The sequence below is a fragment of the Miniopterus natalensis genome, chromosome 10, assembly GCF_054644295.1.
Source record: "Miniopterus natalensis isolate mMinNat1 chromosome 10, mMinNat1.hap1, whole genome shotgun sequence".
Lineage (NCBI taxonomy): Eukaryota > Metazoa > Chordata > Mammalia > Chiroptera > Miniopteridae > Miniopterus > Miniopterus natalensis.
In genome coordinates this window covers 59208522-59228840 of record NC_142090.1, presented here as the reverse complement: position 1 = coordinate 59228840, position 20319 = coordinate 59208522, and the positions used below count along the sequence as shown (strand labels likewise).

Here is a 20319-nt window from a genome sequence, read left to right as displayed (position 1 = left end):
CATTTTCCTCACCTCTAACCTGGCAGAAATAATTACAGTTGTGTTTCATCTATTATTATACAGTGCTCTTTGTTAAGTGGTTCTTCCCATTTTGGAATCCCTTCCTCTGGATGACTTTTTTGCTACATGGTATATACAATTGGGTTACACATGTCTCTTAAGATTTTCATTTTTTCAATTGTTTTCTGAAAAGATCAACATTGAAGGAGGCTTGATTTTAATTCCCCACAGTCTCATGATAAGAGTAGCTTTGACTTATCCTGGGTGCTCTGTAGATTTCAGTCACTATCCAGCAGCCACTGGAATCATCTTCTCATTTCCCAATGATGCTGACCTGGGAATTGAGCTGCAGTCGTTGCCAATCTGTGCTTTACATGTATTGATTTTGTAAGCCCCTTAAGAAAAATGTAATCATTTTAAGACTTTTTCTTTTAAGCCTTTGCTTTGCTTTCTGAAACACAGATATGTTACCCTCCTACTGAGACACAGAGTCTGAGTGTCACCCAGGTTGTGGTGGTGATGTCATTTCCTGGCCTGTCAGCGATGAGTCCTAGTTACCTGATGCTTCTATCTCAGTATCCCCATCTGATCTTTTCTGACCGAGTCTTGGGATTAAACCGCCCGGGATGCAAACAGCCGTGTTCCTCAGTAACGCTCGGGTCCTTTGCCGTTGCAGGTCGTCACACTGTGGTACCGAGCTCCCGAAGTCCTACTGCAGTCCAGCTACGCCACCCCCGTGGACCTCTGGAGTGTCGGCTGCATATTTGCAGAAATGTTTCGTAGAAAGTAAGAAATACCTTTGTTTCACTCTGTCTTCCTTGGAAAGAAGCTTTCTGGGTCTTCGGTCATGGACATGGCAGCACAGTATTTCTGTTTTGAGCAGGGTCACAGCATCCAGACCCACCTGCTTCAGGCTACGGCGTCCAGGCCAGCCCCGAAACTGCCAGCCAGTCCCTACAGTGTCCTTTGGTCTGACTGTAACTTTCAGCTCTTAGGAACTCTATTTGGAAAGGAACACTCCACCATTCTTGCAATTTATTTTGTCTTTGTTGGTGATGATAGGACATAGTGAACATGAAGCATATTGTGGTATTTTTTAGTGAGGAAATAGCCTCAAGGTGGACTTTGTCCACAAGAGGAGGACAAGGGCTGTTAAGAACATGGACATTTTGATGGTGAAATACTTGAAAAAAGCAATGTTTAGACTGAAAAGGAACAGGCAAGGAAGATGTCAGTGCAATTTCAGAATGCTGTCACGTGGAGGAGAGATTGGGTATATTCAGGTAGAGTGAACAGAACTAGGACCAAAGATATTAAAATTACAGAAATAAAGATTTTTGTTCAGAAGGGGGGTAAAAATCTAATCATCAGACAGTTATCTGAAGAAGAGGTTGGGGTTCATGAAAATAATGCATTCTCATTAGGTGTCCAAGAAGAGACTGGACCACCACACTGAGGTTTTTTCAGCGGCATTCACAGAGTGGGTGAGTGGGCTAGATGACCTCAGGGTTCCTCTGACTTGGAGAGTCTGATCTGTTTGATTGTCAGGTCATAAGATATAGCCAAACAATATAATGAAGATCTGCCAGGAAAATAATCCATACCTGGGTACTAAATTCAGCCTGATCAAAATTAAACAGAGAACCTAATTGTAATCTAATCGCCCCTTGTTTTCTATTTTTACTTCCATGGGAAAATGTGAGTTGGCAAGCTGAGTGTATTCCCATTGGACATGTTACGTTCAAAACGAAGATACATGATTGCTTGCGAGGAGAAGTGGTCAGCCATTGCTTGTTTGTTTGTTTGAGCCAAATTAAGTTTTGTGCATATAATAAATTTTGGGACCTATTTCTAGAACTCGGCAGATTTTTCTGTAGCTCACAGGAGGGGATCATGGCAAGGAGATCAAAGTACACAGATGTTTAATGCAGGCCTACTGTGTGCCAAGTACAAGACCAAACCTCTTCCATTGTTTTAGTTTTTTGATTCCTCACAATAAGAGATAAGCGGGGTGTTATGGTAAATTGATTTGTCTAATGTCAAGCAACTGAAACAAATTAACGGGTATGATTCCAAAGGAACTCTCGTGAACTCTAATCCAATGTTGTTTTTTACCAAGAAGGGAAGAAAAAAAGTAATATTGAATTCAGCTGCAGTGTTTGCCAAACAGGCTACATACAGGCATACTTCATTTTATTGGCCTTCACAGATGTTGCTTTTTGTATACAAATTGAAGGCAAGACCCTCCAACCAGCAAAAAGATTATGACTCGCTCTCCTGGCAATACTCGGATTATTGCAGTGGTCTGGAACTCAACCCACAATGTCTCTGAGGTTTGCCTTTAAGTGGTTTTGGAAGCGTGGTCCTTGGACCAACAGCATCAGCATCACTGGGGGACCTGGTTGGAAACACAGATTCTGAGGCCCACCCCAGACTGACTGGATTAGAAGCTTTTGGGCTAGGGCCCTGCAACCTGGGTGTTAACAAGCCCTCCACTCTTCGTGCTAAGAACCACCGTGGATCACCAGGAATGGGCATTCTTTAAATGTTCAGTGCTCAGATTCTCCCTTGAAATTCTGATTCATGACCAGGCTGAGGCCAAGCATTCTTGTTTTTAAAAGTGCCTCATGTAATTCTTTTCATCAGACAAGTGTGGAAAACACTTGTTGGGTTAAAAGCTTATGGTGAAAACAAGGAATCATTTACTGTCCATATTGCAGGGCATGAGTTAGGACTGTCATTCAAGTTAACCCCAGGAACAGCTTGGTGTAGCTGCGAATTGATTAGAGAAATGTTTATTGGAATTATATTTATATGCCTGAATTGTCCTCATATGTAAAGATTGAGTCGTTCTTTTGTTATGGCAGAAATGTGATTAGTTTTTTTTCAGTAGTACAAGACTTGAACACCACCCATAATTGATAACAAAACCAATATTTTTCTGAAAAATGTGAAAGATAAAACTTAAGATATATAATGTTAAATGTTCACTAGTGAGCTGTATTTGTAAGTATAGGTAGTCACCCCCTATGGAAAAATTGCAACCCAGATTTTTGTTTTACAGTATTAAAACATTTTCCCAGTGAAGTGGTAGTCTGATTGGTAATCTGGTTCCCAGGCTAGCTTGCAGAATCCTATATAACCTGGAACATATATGAAACATTATTTGTACTAATTCATCAAGACCTATTTTCTGTTTATTACATTTTTCCCCATGGGAAAATTTATTATATATTCCAATCCAAAATGAGAGGATTGTCTCTTCACCCTAGCATTGGGCCTGGGGAGGGGAACTCAGTGTTGGAGACTCAGAGAAAGGTTCCTTTGATGAGAGTAGCAACAGTCTGCTTCAGTTTTCTGGGAAATTGAGATATAGGGTAGAGACACATTGGCCCTTCAAATTGCACAAAAGAAAGCCTTGCGGAGAGGTAGTAAACTGAGAAATAATTGCCTCTAAGGGAAAACAACATCAGAATCCAGGCCCATGTGCCTTTAAAGCTGAAGGGGAATGAATCAGGGCCTACCACACACCCTTCCTGGGGAGGATGCCTTGTCTCCTAGATAGTTCCTGCCAGTTTGGCTGTGGCCTTGAATATGGCCATGGGACCTGACCCTTGTTCCTGCTTAGTTCACGTTTGGCATTTCCTATGATAACACTGATATCTGAATGTGCATGCTTCTCACTTATGCCAGGTGTGTTCTGGGGTCCTTCTCCCATCTTTACCTGGTTCTGACTTGACTCTTGATTTGGGGTTGACCCACCTGTTGCAGTGACCAGCTGAAAAATCATAAGCCATAGATTCTGAAAGCAGACTCCCTGAATTTTGTCATCTCTTTTAACACTTTCATGGTTTTTGCCATATTATGACAACTATACTTACTTAATTTTTTATTACTCGAAATCAGTTTACTTTTTTATTTAGCTTCATCTAAACAAAAATACACAAAATTACAAATTTGATGAGCCAGTTATTTGTCTAATGGACACTAAAATATATATAGTATAACCATTAACATTATTAAGAAATTTAGTCCAGCCCTGGCTGGTGTAGCTCAGAGGTTAGAGCGTCAGCCTGCACACCAAAGGATTGCGGGTTTGATTCCCTGTCAAGGTCACATACCTGGGTTTCAGCTTTAATCCCCAGCCCTGGTCAGGGCACATTTGGGAAGCAACTAATCAATGTGTCTCTCTCACATTGATGTTTCTCCTTCTCTCTCTCTCTCTTTTTCTCCCTCCCTCCCTTCCACTCTCTCTAAAAATCAGTGGAAAAAATATCCTCCAGTGAGGATTAACCAAAAAAAGTAGTTTAGTTCACATTCAGTTCCTGAAATCATTTCATACCATCAGTGGTACATATCACTTGTTGAAAATCCTGTTTTTCATTTAGTCTACAAATAACTTAGTGAGTGGTTACTATATGCAAGGCCCTTCTCCAGAGGATTAACTTAAATCCTAGTGGGGAAGAGAGGCATTGCATGCAAACTAGTTAATTAACCAGAGCTGGGGTAAAAGCTCTGCAGAACTGGAGGGTTCTATTAATGGGTATAATGAGAAGACTGGAGGGGAAAAGAGATTTCTCAGTGGAAACCTAGAAGCCAGGATTAACCTTCCTTCAAGGTCACATCCTAGTTGTTTATATAAAGTCCCTGAGGAATAAGCATTTATGCATCAGCAGGGTTCATCATCCTCCATAACCTAGGGAGAAAAAAAGAAGCTAAGGGTGTAACATCAGTCTGTCATGTGACAGACCCAGGGTTGGGCCCTTCTCTTGCATTATCTCATTAAACCCACATTCTGAGGACGAACTAGAGCCTTCCCCCAGGACAATACAGAATGTGTCTGTGGGCACGCAGCTCCTAAATGACTGAACCACATTTGAACCCAGGCCTGCCTGACTCTAACCTTTGATTTTTCCACTCTTTCCATATTTCTGCCCTTGCTGTTGTTTTACCTACCAGGCCATATTTTTTTTTTTCTAGAATGTTCTGTATGTTATTAATAGCTTTAATTTCTAGTCTCTTATACAGCAAAGGTTAACCAGTTCTCTATGATATCAAGGGGTGCATGCCTTCTGTTATAAAATGGAATACCTAGGAAATATGAACTCAATAAAAAGAGTCTTAGGACAGATGGTTGACAAAGAACCAAAGAGTTTAAATGCCATCTGTCACTATAATCTGGATTTAATAATTGCCCACAGTGACACACAGTAGCATTCTACAAAATGGAGAAGAGCTGGATTTTTTATCTTTCTCCTTTAGTTCTTTGTTCATGGATAATCCAGCTTTACCCCACATTTGACTTATATTTTAATACTAAAAAATGTTGCTACAAATTTGGTCAGTAGACAACTAGCCAGCCTTTAGGATGGGATATGGTGGGATTGGATGGAGTGGGATGGATGGATAGACAGATGGGTGAGATAGATTGATTTTTTTTTTTTTTAACTTCATGGCAAATTAACTTCACAGTTGTTAACTCTACAGGTATCCATTGGTTACCTTGCAATCCTGGTCAGAACTGTTGTCTGTGGTTTGAAAGCTATGGGGTTTTCCAGATTACAGCAAAGTCTTAAAAAGAAAATGCACATTTAAAAAATAAAACATGCTGCTAATTCTTTGAACGTGGAGATTGTGGTAAACAGATAGTAATTCTTAGAAGTTCTGAGTTGCCAGCTCTACTGATCCCTAGCTAAGAAATGCCAAATGCCACCAGGAAGAATAAAATAAGTACAGTCACTGTTAGAAAGAAAGAAACAAGACTTCACGGTTATATTACCCCATGTATGGTGGCCAGTCTAGGCTTGTCGTCATTGGTTTCTATGAATTAAAACACCCAGTAGTTGAGAAACTAACAGTAAAACTGTCCTTTGTGGCTGAGTGGTCTGTGAGCAAATGTCTTTAAAATGTCACCAAGTGCCGTGCCAAATTTCTCATTGGTTACGGTGCTACTGTTTCCCCATATTTGAGTGTCCTCCTTAATGACCTAAACTAAATAAGGACCTAAACCAGCTAACCCAAACACCAGTGCACCAGAAAGCAAGGCCTAGTCTGTGAGAGGAAACCCATCGCTTCAGGTGAGGTCAGACATGTGTGTGGAAACCAGGCAGTCAGCTGGACTTTGCAATTTCTTATCTCTTCTTGGATATTTTTCTCGACCTTTTTTTTCCCCTCTCTCTCTAAAGAACCAACCAAATGGGAAAAACTCCAAAGAAGCCTTTTCTTGAGTAAGGATATACCCAAGAACAGTACCCAGGAAAAGAACTGTTCTTGGCTGAAGAATGCATACAGGGAAAAGAACAAATGAGTGCCTTTTAATGTAATCAGCACTGATTTATTCTTCATGGGCATCTTACTTTAACGTGGATTTGAGAAATATGTTTGTTCTCATGACTTACACTGAGAAGCCACCTTTAGGCCTGGCATTTCCCTACTGAGGCAGGTCTGCCACCCTCTAGCTCCCCACCCTGTGTCTCTCCAGTCTGGCACCCTGGATCTGCCTGTTTCGTGGTCTTCTCCTTAAACTAGATTTTATCCTTTTAGTACTCTTCCTGCCGTTCTTCCATCATGTCCTTCCCTCAGACTTCCCAAGTCATTGCTTCCTTTTACTGACAGTTACTGTCCATGACTACTTCCCAAGGTCCTAGCCCTGTTCTGAGCAACCCTCTTGTCCCTTCTCTGGCTCTCAACTTGAACCCTTCCACCCTGCCTCTTGGAGTCCCTGTTCTGTGGCACAGGTTGCTCCCCTTCCCTTAACTTTTCCTGACAGTCACCTTCTTCAAGGTGACTAAAGCCAGCCTTTTCCCTCGATGCTCTATCCCCTGAGAAGAGAATTGGGATATCCTAATCCACCTAAGCCATCTGCTGCTTGGGGCCATTGCTCTGCCAAAGCCTCCCAACTTCTTTTGCCATCCTCTCCTACTCCCTCTCCCCAGTCTTAGAAACAGTGATTTTTTTTTAAAGTATAGAACTATTAGGTTTGGGTTAGAAGCAATGTTACTGATGAAAGTGCTTTACATATAGGAGGAGACAGCAGTTTGAGGGTCCTGATTGACTCAGCTTGTATTCTCCATGTCCCCGAGCCCATACTTAAGCATTCAGCAACCTTATGATGAACTCATGTCCTCTCTCACTTCTCAGGGGCACTGCCTCTCAGAGGTCATTATCATCTAAATGCTCCACCGATAAAAAGAAAGCTCTGCTTACAGGCAGAAGTAAGGGCAATGAGAGCACGCATCCTTGTTCAGCATCGCATCTGGGCCTTTGGTGGACACATCTTCTGTCCTCTGGCTCCCCTCCCTTAGTCTCAGACCTGGTCCTGTACTGCGATTCCCTCCCTGTCCATCCCCCCAGTCCTTAAGCCCCAATCTATTCCCACACTCCCAAGCCAGCATTTAGCCTCATCTCCATTTCATTGAGATGAGTGAGTCTACCCAAAGTGAGCTCCTCTGTGCTCCCTCTTTCAACTAAAATACCTCTGTTTCTCCTCACCCTCTGTCTTCCCTCTCTCCTGTTTCTGAGAAGGATGCCTTCTCCCTCCTTCCCAGGCACATCTCTCAACCTGTGCTCTTGATCCTGCCCTGCGTCTCCTGATTTGCCTCTTCAGAATCTCCCCATGTAGTAGCTCTTATCTCTCCATCCTGGAAAGGACCTCACTCCTTCTGTGCCCTCAGTCTTTCTCCTTCCTTTCATGGCCAGACTTCTTTTTTTTTTTTTAAATATGTCTTTATTGATTTCAGAGAGAGGAAAGGAGAAGGATAGAGAGATAGAAACATCAGTGATGAGAGAGTCATTGATCGGCTGCCTTCTGCACACCCCCGACTGGGGATCAAGCCCGCAACCCGGGCATGTGCCCTGACCGGGAATCAAACCCCAATCGCCTGGATCCTGGGTCAACACTCAACCGCTGAGCCACACCCGGCCAGGCAGCCAGACTTATTAAAAGAATAGTGTCTCTACATGCAGCCTCCACTTCTTCACCACTTGTTCATTCCTTAAATCCTTCCAGTGATACAAATAATGCCTAATATTTACTATGAGCTAAGCATGTATTCAGTGCCTTAAAATATATAATTCCATTTAAATCTCAGAATAACTTTATAGGGCACTGTTGTCCCCATTTTACAGGTGAGAAAACTGAGGCCTGGAGGGGTTAAGTAGGGCAGAGTACTATAGCCAATAAATGATGCATGGAGACTCTGAACTCAGGCTTATCTAACTGCACAGTCCTCCTGGCACTCAAGCTACTGTCATTCTCATCTCACACTTGGTGTCTTCAGCATTTGAGTCTCATGGCCACTCATTCCCTGGCATCTTCCCTGCCCTTGCTGGGTGCCTCTGCCTCTATTCCTTTTCCAGCTCTTCTTCATCTCCCTTCTCCCAAACCTAGATGTTCCCAAAGACTTCTGTCTAGATAAGATGCAGATAACCCTCTGATGGGTTCCAGAGCCGCATTTCAGTTCCCTGATGGACTGACTCCCTACCAGTCATCTCACAGACACCTTACTTTCATCAGACCCCTCAAATCAGCTCTTCCTGATGCCTCTCTTTTCCTGTTAATGGAACCCACATCTCCACAGTTACCTGGCTGGGTCCTTGAAGTCACCTCAGAGTCCTCCTCATCCTTCTCATATATCAAGTCCTGTGGATTCTGTCTCTGCAGGGTCTCTCAGATCTTGCCCCTTTATGTCACAACTTCCATCACTCTGACTTGGGCCTTCTTTAACACTCAACCAGCAGCCTGTTTTTCTGTTTCCTACCCATTCGTGGACTTAGGATAAATTAATCTTCCTATTGTCACCCCTTTACAAAAACTTGTGAAAACTAATGTAGGATCTTTGGCCCTTAAGACATTCTAAAGAAGCCCCCACTTTATTCTGGCCTTAGCATTTATAACTCTACAAAATGCTAGTGAAAGTGACCCACCTTATGGCCCTAAATTTTGCTTCAGTGTTTTCCTCCTTAGAACCACGCACTTCTCTTGCCCTGGATGCCCACCTGCCCTCTTTCATCTTCCAGAGCTAAACCAAGAAACTGCATCTTGAGGGGACAGACCTGCTGCACTCCCCCCCCCCCCCCCCAACCTCAGTGGTTCCTTGGCTTTCTGTACGTGTCTCCCAGCACTTTTCTCAGTCATGTTCTTTCTGGGCTCACATTTGTCCACTGCAGCTGCAATAATGCTGTGACATCCCCTGAATTAGTGGCAGTTGGGTGCCAGCCTACCAGTGTGTTTATCATCACTGGCAGATCTTCCCCAATCTGTCCTCTTTTAAAAATGCCTGCACCTGGGAGCCTCCCAGTGTCTCTGACCCATCAATCCACATGCCACTTTCAGAAACAGGAATTGCTGAGGGAAGGATCAAGTTAGGAGACCTAGATGCCAGTTAGCTTTTTTTTTTTTTTTTAATTACCACAAAGTGAAATAGTCTGGTTGGAAAAATGTCAAATAGTACAGAAGTATAAAAAGTGAATATTGTCTTTACCATTCTCCCATCCACAATCCACTTCCCAAAGATTACCCCCTGGATATACTTCCAGATCCTCTTAATTGTAAATTCAAAGGTTTGTGTTTTTATAAGTACATGTATTCATACGCATACACGCACATCTGTAAGTTTCTCCCACAGAGATGGGCTTATACTCTGCACCATTCTCTTCTACACAATGCCTTATTCACTTTATTATAATATATTATGTCAGTTCACAAGAAATCTAACTTATTTTTAAACTGCTGAATAATTGTCCACTCATTTATTCTATAATTTCCCATTTGATGGACATTTAGAGGTTGTTTGTTTGTGGTCTCATTACAACCAGTGTTGCAGTAAAATCCTTGTGCTTATTTGTGGAACATTTGTCCAAGTATTTCTGTATAGTGAATTCCAGAAGCGAAATTACAGGGTCAGATAACACGCATGTTTAAAATTCTGCTTAGCTAAACCAAATTGCCCTCCAAAAAGCTTCAAGTAAATTCTGTTTTTAGCTTAAGGTAGGAGACAGGATTGAGATTCCCAAAGATTAAGAAAGGTTGTCAAGAGTAAAACAAGAGAAGGACTCTTGTGTAAGCCTTGGCTAGGCTAGCCCTTTACCCCTATTTAAAAATAATATCAAGAGGAAAATGTAAATGAATATGGTAATTTTATAAAAGTTGTTGTTAAGCTTGATTTGAAGTATCTTTCAACTGTAAAATTCATTGTGGGTTTCCTTTTTATCAGTTGTGTAGCAATAGGGACCGAATCAACCTCATTTTGTCAGTTAAAAAAAATTATCTTAAGATAAAGTTCCAAGCAGTTTTTCAGACCAGTTTTTTTCCAGTGCACAGACCATGTGAAGATCACTCTGCAGAGTTCCAGAGTTCCTCGGCTTGGCCAATAACATACATTGAGTTCTGATCTTCCTTCCAGGCAGGATGTGGAGCATGTGTCTTCTCTTCCTTCTAAGTCTTTTTTCTTTTTGCTTATTGATTTGAGAGAGAAACATCTGTCATTTCACTTATTTATGCATTCATTGGTTGATTCTTGTACGTGTTCTGACCGGGGATTGAACCTGCAGCCTTGGCGTATCCAGTGATGCTCTAAGCAACTGAGCTACCCAGCCAGGGCCCTTCTAAATCTTCGTCACCAAACTTCATGCATCTTTACTTCAGATTTTTCCTTCTGGGTCTACTTATTGGACTAACTCTGGAAGCCCTTACATTAGCCCCTAGCTCTAAATAGGGAAAGAATCAGACTAACAGTCTCAGTTCTACCTGGGTCTTTCTGGTCCCATTTGTCAACCATTGATTTGGATTAAAAAAATGTTTAGTTTCGGGCAAGAAGCCACCATTTTTTATTATAAAACACTGGCAGAGAAAGTAGGTATTTTAGACACTGAAAGCCATTTCTCACCAGTCTAATCTTTAGTTGGTGGCAAACTTCCCGTCATTGTCTGTTGGCTCTCATGAGCAAGAGGCGCTTCCCAGCCCTACAAAATAATACCAGGCCCATATAAAATAATTTTAGCTGGAGCTGGGGCCTCCGACCTGAGGACAGTCTGGCCTTGGTAACTCCTTCAAAGCATGATGTTACATTATACTTGTTGCTTTGTAACATTCCTGCAAATTTACTAGACAAGACAATAAATATAGTGAGCAGTACAAGGTATTACAGATAAATGTAAATTTATGAGATTTTGTTGTATACCTAAGTAATTTTCCACAGAACCAGTCCTAAGGCGCTAAATTATAACAAATGGTAAAATATGACAGAAGATTCTGCTTGATCTTGCCCTCACATTGTAAGCTATAGCGACAAGCTGTCGGTAACTCCATGTGGCCCAGTGCTGTGGGGTGGCCTGTGTCCATCCGATACCCACGCTTCACTGTTTGGCACTGAGTCTCTGCCTCCCACCTGGCCTCCCATGGTAGCTGGGGGAGCTGTTGTCTGATAAGACCCAGTACTTGGCTTAACTGAGAGGAACTGGGCATTTTTCTTATGAAAATAAAAGGTATTACGCCGTTTTCTTTCTTTCCCTCCCTTTGCCTCTTTTCTTCCCCTTCCCTTCCTCCAAACTTCTCGTGTCTCTTTTACCCCTCTTGCCCTTTCTCTCCACTTTGCCTCATTCATTCCATCCCTTCACTTCCTGTCAGTTTAACTGTGGGATACACAGAGCCCTCCACGTGGCCTTCTGCATATGCCTTCTCTGATAATGCATGGTAGTACTGGGTTCCTGATTTATTGTTCCAGTTTTGCTGGCTATGTTCAATGTACAGGTATTAGAATTTCCTCAGAGATAGGCTTAAGAGTTGTTGGCTGCTTGGGGGGGAGGGTGCACGCGTGCATGTGCATACAACGCTCATGCACGTTCATAAAACCAAGAATATGGTAAATGTATTTCTGAATCTTATTCGTGTTCTCCTATAAGCATTTTGCGAAGTCTTAATATGAGAAAGGTCTGACAGACAACTACAGACATGGGCTGTGTTTACTTGCAAACTGAAATATTCAGAATGGCAGGTTTCCAGTGGAAGCTGGATTTTACTATGAGCTGAATTGGATTCTACCAGCTCTTGTCTTATCACTGGCACAGTTAGAGTTTGCTGGACATTCTCGGTCCAGAACCTGGGAGAAGATCCAGAACTTTGGAAGTCAGGCATCAGGAGCCTGCCAAATTGTGCTATGTTGCCCAATCATTTCATTAGCAATAATTTGAAATCCTAATATATATTCAGAACTAATTTGCAAGCCAATTGCTATGTCTTTTTTGCTGGTCAGTCATATTGAATTCTGCAGGTATCAGCATGCTATAAAGTTAATTTCACAGGCACTTAGTTAAGTGCTATGTGGCCCTGATTTAAAATGGCAAAATTATTTGGAAGAATCCCCATTTTGCCAGAATTAGATTTAAAAACTCATTTGATGACTCAGGTTTGTTATGTGCACCTGGCAATAGTTAAATAGACCTTTTCCCTCCCTTATTCCCTTGTTTCAGAAACACAAGGTTGATTTCAGTTCAAAAAATGGGCAGCTGTTCCCAACACTTTCCTTATCAATATCTCCACAGTGTTGTTGACTCCCCTCTACAGTCAGAGTTATATCTCTTTCTCAGGTCGGAGTACAAATACCAGAAAAACGTGCAAAATGGGATCAAAAGTTTGGGAAGTGAGAAGAATGGGGTATCGAATAGGTAGAGACAGACATGAGAGCAATATTAGATAAAACATGCTAAATGTTAAAATTGAAAGAGCTACTCAGAGAGCATTAAGTGACTACAAAATGAGTTCAAAGTAATGTCTATGCTGTGTCGACTACAAATTATCTAGGTAGACTGCCCATCTTAGAAGAACCAGAAAACAAACTAAAAGAATAAAATGTTTGTGACTTTTGAAAAAAAATGACTGAACAAGGCAAGTAACATTATCCAGAAGCCTAAAAACAGATACGAAACTCTGAAAATTATTAACTAACTAAAAAGTTAGAAGAAAAAATTTTTTAAATCAGTAGACTGACTCAGAAGAATGCTAGAAGACATGCTCTCTAAGACAGAAACAGGAGGCCACAAGAATTGAACATTCTGAAAGGAAAAAACAGAAAGTGGGATGGAAAGGGAGATGAATGAGATGTAGGATTGTAAGGAAGTCAAGTGCAGTGGCATAATTAAAATCTGATAGGAGGGAGTAAAAATTAGAATTAATACTGTAGGAAATGGAATCTGAATGCTAAGGAAAAAAACAAAATGGTGAGAAAATGACAAATATAAAGGGTAGGGAAAGCTGGCCTAAGAAATTGATCGTCTTAAAATGCAGTAATGAAAAACATAATGAAAGAAACATGTTCCTAAACTGAGATAAAACTCGAGTATGTGAATTAAAAGGTCTCACAATATTTGGGGGGAAGTCACTGGGGGAAAATGGTACTGGTGTTTGGTATTTGGGATGCTCAGGGCAGTGCATATAGCAAACTCAGGTCGGTTCAGCTGAAGAACTTGTTGGCTCACATAAACAGGGATTCCAGAAACATGGAATCCACTGCAAAGACTGACACAGGTTGGCTTAATCCAGAAGCTGCAGCTCCCTTTCTTTAAGATTCCATGTTCTGTGTCTTGGCATCCTCAAAGTCTGTCTTTCCTCATGGCAAAGTGATTATAGTGGTTCCAGGTTTCTCAGACAAGGACACTCAGACAAAGGACACATTCCTCTGTACCCGGGGTCCAAAGAGGAGTGCTGAATTCATCCTTGGGACTGCTTATGACATATGCCTACAGTTGAAGCAGGGACTGAGACCAGAGAAATGCAATTTGGTGATCAGATAGGTGGTAGACTGAAGAATACCAGGTTCTGTTACAAGGTGAAAGGAAATAATGGATACTGGGGGAGGCAACCCGTGGAATCCACTGCAAAGACTGACACAAAGCACGTGCTGCTACATGTTTGAATTGCATGGAGAAAGAAAAAGCCTACAAGGATCAAATAAATTTATTTGAAAGCGATACAAAAAAGAAGGAATACAGACTGGCCTCAGACTTCCCTTTTTTAAACTAAACCCAGGGGAAAATAGAGAAATATCTATAGCTTTGTAAGGGAAAGACTGTAACCCAAAAACTTTGTTCTCAGGTGAGTTGTCCTAAATGTGTGAAGGCAACAGAAAGGTACAGATATGCCAGGATTTGGTTATTGTTGTTCTGTTTGTTAACTACCAATTTAATTGGACATACTCTGAGCTGACTGAGAGGGATATCAAAATTAGCACATCAAGAATGGTAGGCCGCAGTATGGAAGGACTGGTAGGATTCTCTGAGGGACTGTCCACAGATCCAACACCCAACTCTTCACAAAATGCTGAAGAGAAGTGTGACTTCAGCAGACCTCACCTGTTTGTACTGGCTGTACTAATGACCCTATAGGAATGTAGTTGGGTTAGTATCTTTTTTACCACAGCCTCTGGATGAAGCTTAAAGCAAATAATTTCATTATGAATTAATAGTCCTTATTATGAGAATAGCCCTATAATTGGGCTTCAGAAATTCCCCTGAAAAAGCTTCAGGCAGTGTGTGTACCATCAGATTTAAAAGTCTAATTAGATACGACGAAAATTATGTTTCATTTTAACCCACCTATGGCTAGAAAGAAATGGTCTCTAATGATCTTTAAAAAAATAGGGAAGAGTAGGTCAAAGTGAAAAACGAAAGATGAAGTGGAAAGGGAGATGAGTGGGATCAGAAACAATTATAAAGACATAAGATGGAGTAGCCAGATGACAGTCCTTCTGAGGCACACAGGCAGAATGGACTCGTAGGACTGAGGAAGGGATGCGAAAAGCAAATTGGGTTAAACTTTCGGTGGTGATTTGTTCCTTCAGATTTCTCGCATTTTCCCACTTTGCTTTAACACTGAATTTCTCTATTTAAAGATTATATTAATACCAAAAGTGAAATTAAACTGTTCAACATTAGTGAGATTGCTTAATAAATAATAGTGTACTGATACATTTGCGAGGAGTGTTGAAATAGGAACGTGTGTGTGCTATAGTATTCCTCCCTAGAAGTGAGCGCCAACTCCTGCTACTCATGCTATTGGATGTCTTAGTGTCACTCATATTACCGCACCCCTTACCCATTGTTAGACATACTTCCATACCCATTGGTAAAAAAGCCACTGCCCAGAATACCTCAGCTCCCTAGATGCCCCTTCATGTCTCCCAAGATCTCCAGGGCCTCCTTGGGATCCAATTAAAGGGTTACCAGGTGATGTACCAAGAATTCTGCTCCTGCCCTTCCATGTTGGGGGGGGGGAAATTTTAATATTATCTCAGGCTATGGAGGTGCATGCCTAGGAATATATATTTGTAGTGCTTCCTTTAAGTCCCTTGACATCGTCCTGTGCTTCTCCGGCAGTCGTTTCTTCCAGCTACCATTTGAACAATTACTGATCTAGGGCAATTCATTATGCTTTTTAAAAAAAATATCTTTATTGATTTCAGAGAGAGGAAGGGAGAGAGAGAATAAGAAATATCAATGATGAGAGAGTCATTGATCAGCTGCCCCCTGCACGCCCCCGACTAAGGATCGAGCCCGTAACCCGGGCATGTGCCCTGACCAGGAATCAAACTGCGACCTCCACGATCTCCTGCCTGGATCATAGGTCGATGCTCAACCACTGAGCCACACCGTCCGGGCTCATTATGCTTTTTATATCAAAGACCTTCTACCAGTCCCTAACTGGCTGCTGATCTTTACAATGTTTCCTGGACCTAAATGCTTCTGGAAACAAGGTAAAATTTGGAATTTAACATTAAGCTATAAAATTTTTTCTTTGTTTTGTTTTATTTTTTTTTATTTATATGTATACTTTTGAGGCAGGTTTAGCATTATCGTTCACCTCTCTTAGCCATCTTGGCACAGAAATGTTCACCAAAAGTTGTACCTAGAATGGACCTTAAATATGGCTAAACCCAAATCCCTGTAAGTTTCTTCTGTTATAATAGCAAAAGGGATTTTACAAATGTTATTAAGGTTATGAACCTTAAAATAGGGAGATTCTTCTAGATTATCTGGGTGGGCCTAACCTAATCACACAAGCCACTTAAAAAGGAGAGCTTTTGCTCAGCCAGGCAATGGTTGAGCATCCACCTAGGATCCAGGAGGTCACAGTTCGATTCCTGGTCAGGGCACATGCCTGGGTTTCAGGCTCGATCCCCAGTTGGGGGCATGCAGGAGGCAGCCAATCAATGACTCTCTCATCATTGATGTTTCTGTCTCTCTCCCTCTCCCTTCCTCTCTCTGAAATCAATAAAGATATTTTTTTTAAAAAAGGGAACTTTCTTAGGCTAGAGGCAGAAGAGGTGGGGCAGGAGGGGAGGTCAGAGAGATCCCAAATGTGAGAAGGATTCTGCCTTCTGTTGCTGCCTCTGAGATGTAGAGTCCACCTTAAGAACTGAAGAGAGTCCTCTAGGAGCTAAGGGTAGCCTCCAGCTTATAGCCAACAAGAAAACAGAGACCTCAGCATAACCACATGGAACTGAATTTGGCTAACAATATGAGTGAGGTAGGAATTGATTCATCCCCGGAACCTTCAGAATGAATCACAGCCCTACCACCACCTTGATTTCAGCTTTGTAAGACTCTAAGCGGAGAACCAGCTGAGCCAAGCCATACCTGCACTTTTATACACAGAACTGTGAGATGAATCATGGGTGTTGTCTAAGCCCCTAAATCTGTTACAGTGGCAATAGAAAATTAACACACCGACATATCAAATAAAGGCAACATGACCAAAACAACAACAAGAAGAAGACACACTGGAATTAACAGTAAACATTGCAGAACACACAATTCAGAGTAGCTGAGAATGTCGGTACCGTGAGGAGCACCAGGTCCAAAGGCCAAAGGATCCAGTCGGATCCTGCACTCAGCACTCTGCTAAGAGTTTACAAAATGTTGGGTGTTTGGGGGGAATACACAAATATGTATGCACATGTATATCTGATTTTTGTGAGAAAAATATTTTGGAGAGGAGCTGTTTTAACCAAGTGGTCTTGTTCAGTGCTGTGATTAAAAGAGGGTGCGTATATTCGTCGTTTCTTGTTTGTTTACTTAAAGGTTAATGTTGTGTACAGTAACAAATTGGTTAAAAGAAGGAATTATGCAAAGAGAAGATTGTTTTGACAGTGGGTACATGCTGTCCCATTTCTATTTTATTTCTTTTGGTACGACTGTAAAACTTTGACAACTTTTCAAGATGTGTTAGCACAAGTTCTGGGTGTTATTTTATGTCCCTAAGTCCTGCAGGCTACTTACATAAAGCGTCAGCCCAGCTTGAAGCTACAGTGAATTGCTTTGTGATATGAATTACACTGGTAATGGGGACGTTTGCTAACATATGCTGTAGTTCCAGCAGCAGTAGAGCATAGGGATTGACACTCCGGAGCCAGGCTGCCTGAGTTTTAATCCCAGCTTTTCCACTTACCAGCTAGGTAGCCCTGGACCAGTTACTTAACCTCCCTGTGCCTCAGTTTCCTTCTCTGTGATAGCAGATAATGAGAAACACTATCTCTATCATCCAAGGCTGTTCACTTGAAAATCTAGTCCAAGACAAAAGCAGTCAGTGCCTCTACTCACAACATGTGCAAAAACACAAGGTACCCGTGCAAAATTGTAACAGCAATCTCCTGCATCCTTTACATCACTATTACTTCCTCTAGGCCCATCATGTACATAGCAAGGTGGCCAGACCTGCAGTTGGATGCATATAACTTAATGCTTTTATGTCTGTCACAGAAAATAAACTCTACAGAGGCAGGGACATTTGCTTTGTTTACTTGGCTGTCCCAAGGGCATAGAACCGTATTTGGCACATAGTCTGCATTCAATAAATATTTGTTGAATGAGCAAATGAGCTTCCTATGTCCTTTTATTGGGATTCATAAGTATACTGTATTGGCTTTGCCGTACAGACGCAGCAGTTATATCAGTGCTTTCAAGAGACTGCCCACGGTGTTTCTGGAGTCCTCTGCCTGAAACATTCCCCACCCACCCCCAGTCCACCTCCTGGCTACTCCATCTCATCCTTCAAGCACCATCTTAAATGTATTCCTCAAAGAGTCCTTCTCCAACCCAAAATAAAATCAGAAGCCGCTGGTATTCACTGCAGTAGCACCTTGTTCATTTGTTGTTGTTGTTAATCGTCACCAGAGATATTTTTCCCATTACTTTTCAGAGAGAGTGGGAAGGGGGGGAGGAGAAATCGACCGGTTGCCTCCTTCACTCTCCCCAACCTGGGGCGGCGAGCGATCCCGCAACTCAGGTATGTGCCCTGGACCGGGAATCGAACCCTCAACCCTTTGGTGTGCGGACTGATGCTGTAATCACTGAGCCACACCGCACCTTGTTCTCCTCCATCATGGCACTTACCACAGTTTGCAAATACATATTTATTGCTATAGTGTTTTCTGTTTTAAAACTTGTTTGTCCTGTTACGTAGCTGTGAACTGTCTCTTCTGCTCACCACTATATACCTAATATCTAGCAGAGCTCAGCATAAGTGGGCACTGAGTAAATAAGTAATGAATGAATGAACACGTTGCGGCCTGTAGCTCAGAGCCTGTCATCCTGAGTAGCTTTGGCATAAAATGGTCCAAATGCATTATTTGGCCCTTCCTCAAAACAGTTTTGCCATGTTTCTCCCTATTGACACAATCTCAGAGGTTTTTCTTCAGTGCAGCTTAATTGTTTTTTATTTTATGATCCCAGAAAGACTTGATATTAAATTTAGAGATGTTATATCATTTTGATTAGCAAAATGATAGAAACATATTAAATACATACTGATTCTAGCATTAGTTCTTTAGATCACATAATGTGTACACTTATATATTCAACACGTATAATAAGAAATAAAACTTACTGAAACCAGGAACTCCTATGGTTTATCCAATATTCTTTGAAAAACCTACCAGTTGGTTAAGATTATTCTGGGTACTGGGGGAGATGGCAAAGAAATGAAAGACCATTTTTCACTTTTCACGATGGTCTGTGGCCAGACCTCAGGAGGTTATAACCTACAAGGCAAATGAGGAAAAACTGGACATGATGTGTTAGCAGGTAATAATTAGCAAGTGCTAAGCTATGTGGTACAGATTTAAATACTACAAGAGCTTAGAAAAATTCAATGTTACTCCAAACTAGACTAGAATAACAGAAAATCATGCAGTTAGTCCTGAGCTAGATTTTGGAGATATTTGATTGGATCTTTAACAAGAACTTCATTAGGCAAGCCATAGAAATAGCAGTGTATTCTTGGAAAAGCAATACCTGGCTGGAGTGGAAGGAATAAATTGGGAAATAGTTTTTTATGCACAATCACTGTGGGACTGTGAGAACTGCACACAAGTCTTTATGACTTTTTCCCCATACAGTTTAACAGTGTAGAATGATGGTGCCACACCTTTGGGCAAATACAGCTGGGATGAGGGAGGCCAAGAGATGGAGCCCTTCTGAGGAGTATCCACGAAGTAAATAAACTCTGAAAAAAGACTTGGAAGTTCATCCAATGTTCCCATAAATTCCAGCTATTACCAGAGATGAAAGGGAAGTGAGAGGCCTGAGGAACAATAGGAAGGAGTGTTCCCCAGTCGCCTCCAACTGCCTGTTTACAGTAGGGGAGGAGCAGCAGGGCTGCCCAGATGGCAGAGCCAAAGTTAGAACGAAGCTTCCTAGCCCTAAAACCTCTTTAGGAAATCCTGTTTGTGACAGTGGCTTCACTGCAAAGTAATCAGGAGCCCTCCCTGTGTTGTAGAAGCACACTTCTGATTGAACCCCGGTTTCTAATGAGTTTGAAATCTTTATTATCATGTGCACTCAGCAAGATACAAACTGCCTATCAGGTGAGCCCTGGGTCAGACCGTATTTTGCAAGCCTGTATTTATCTTTCTTGTGCCATTGAAATGCCGGTAACACAATAGCTTAAAAACAAGATAAGCCTCATCTTTTTCCCTGTATGAGTATGTTAAGGAGTGATGGTTTTGATGGCCTTTAAAAAGCAGGAAAGGGCAAAGCCCTGTGATGCCATTGCTTTGGCATTGCATTACTTCATTGAGAGAATTATCTTAAAAGCCTGAGAAATACAGCTTATGACTGACGGAAGCTGGGTGAAGACACCATAGGATCCAAATAAAATTAACCAAAAGGTTCATCCCCGAAGAAATCCACTTTTATATCCATGCTTGGGGTCTGCACTTTTCTCCTCTCTTTCTTCTGCCACTCAAGTGCTTTTGGATTCGGGGTTGGACAGTTTGCTTACCATGCCAAACCTCATGAAATGGGATTTGTCTTCCCTCACAGACAGGT

The 20319-nt window shown here is 41.7% G+C and overlaps 1 protein-coding gene across 1 annotated transcript in view; it reads left to right on the top strand.

The window, feature by feature from the left end:
- CDK6 (cyclin dependent kinase 6) overlaps window positions 1–20319 on the top strand; it is a 208286-nt gene that overhangs the window by 142961 nt on the left and 45006 nt on the right. Inside the window, exon 4 of the mRNA XM_016218819.2 lies at window positions 677–786. Coding sequence (XP_016074305.1) covers window positions 677–786 — 110 coding nt within the window. The remainder of the gene's footprint in view (window positions 1–676; window positions 787–20319) is intronic.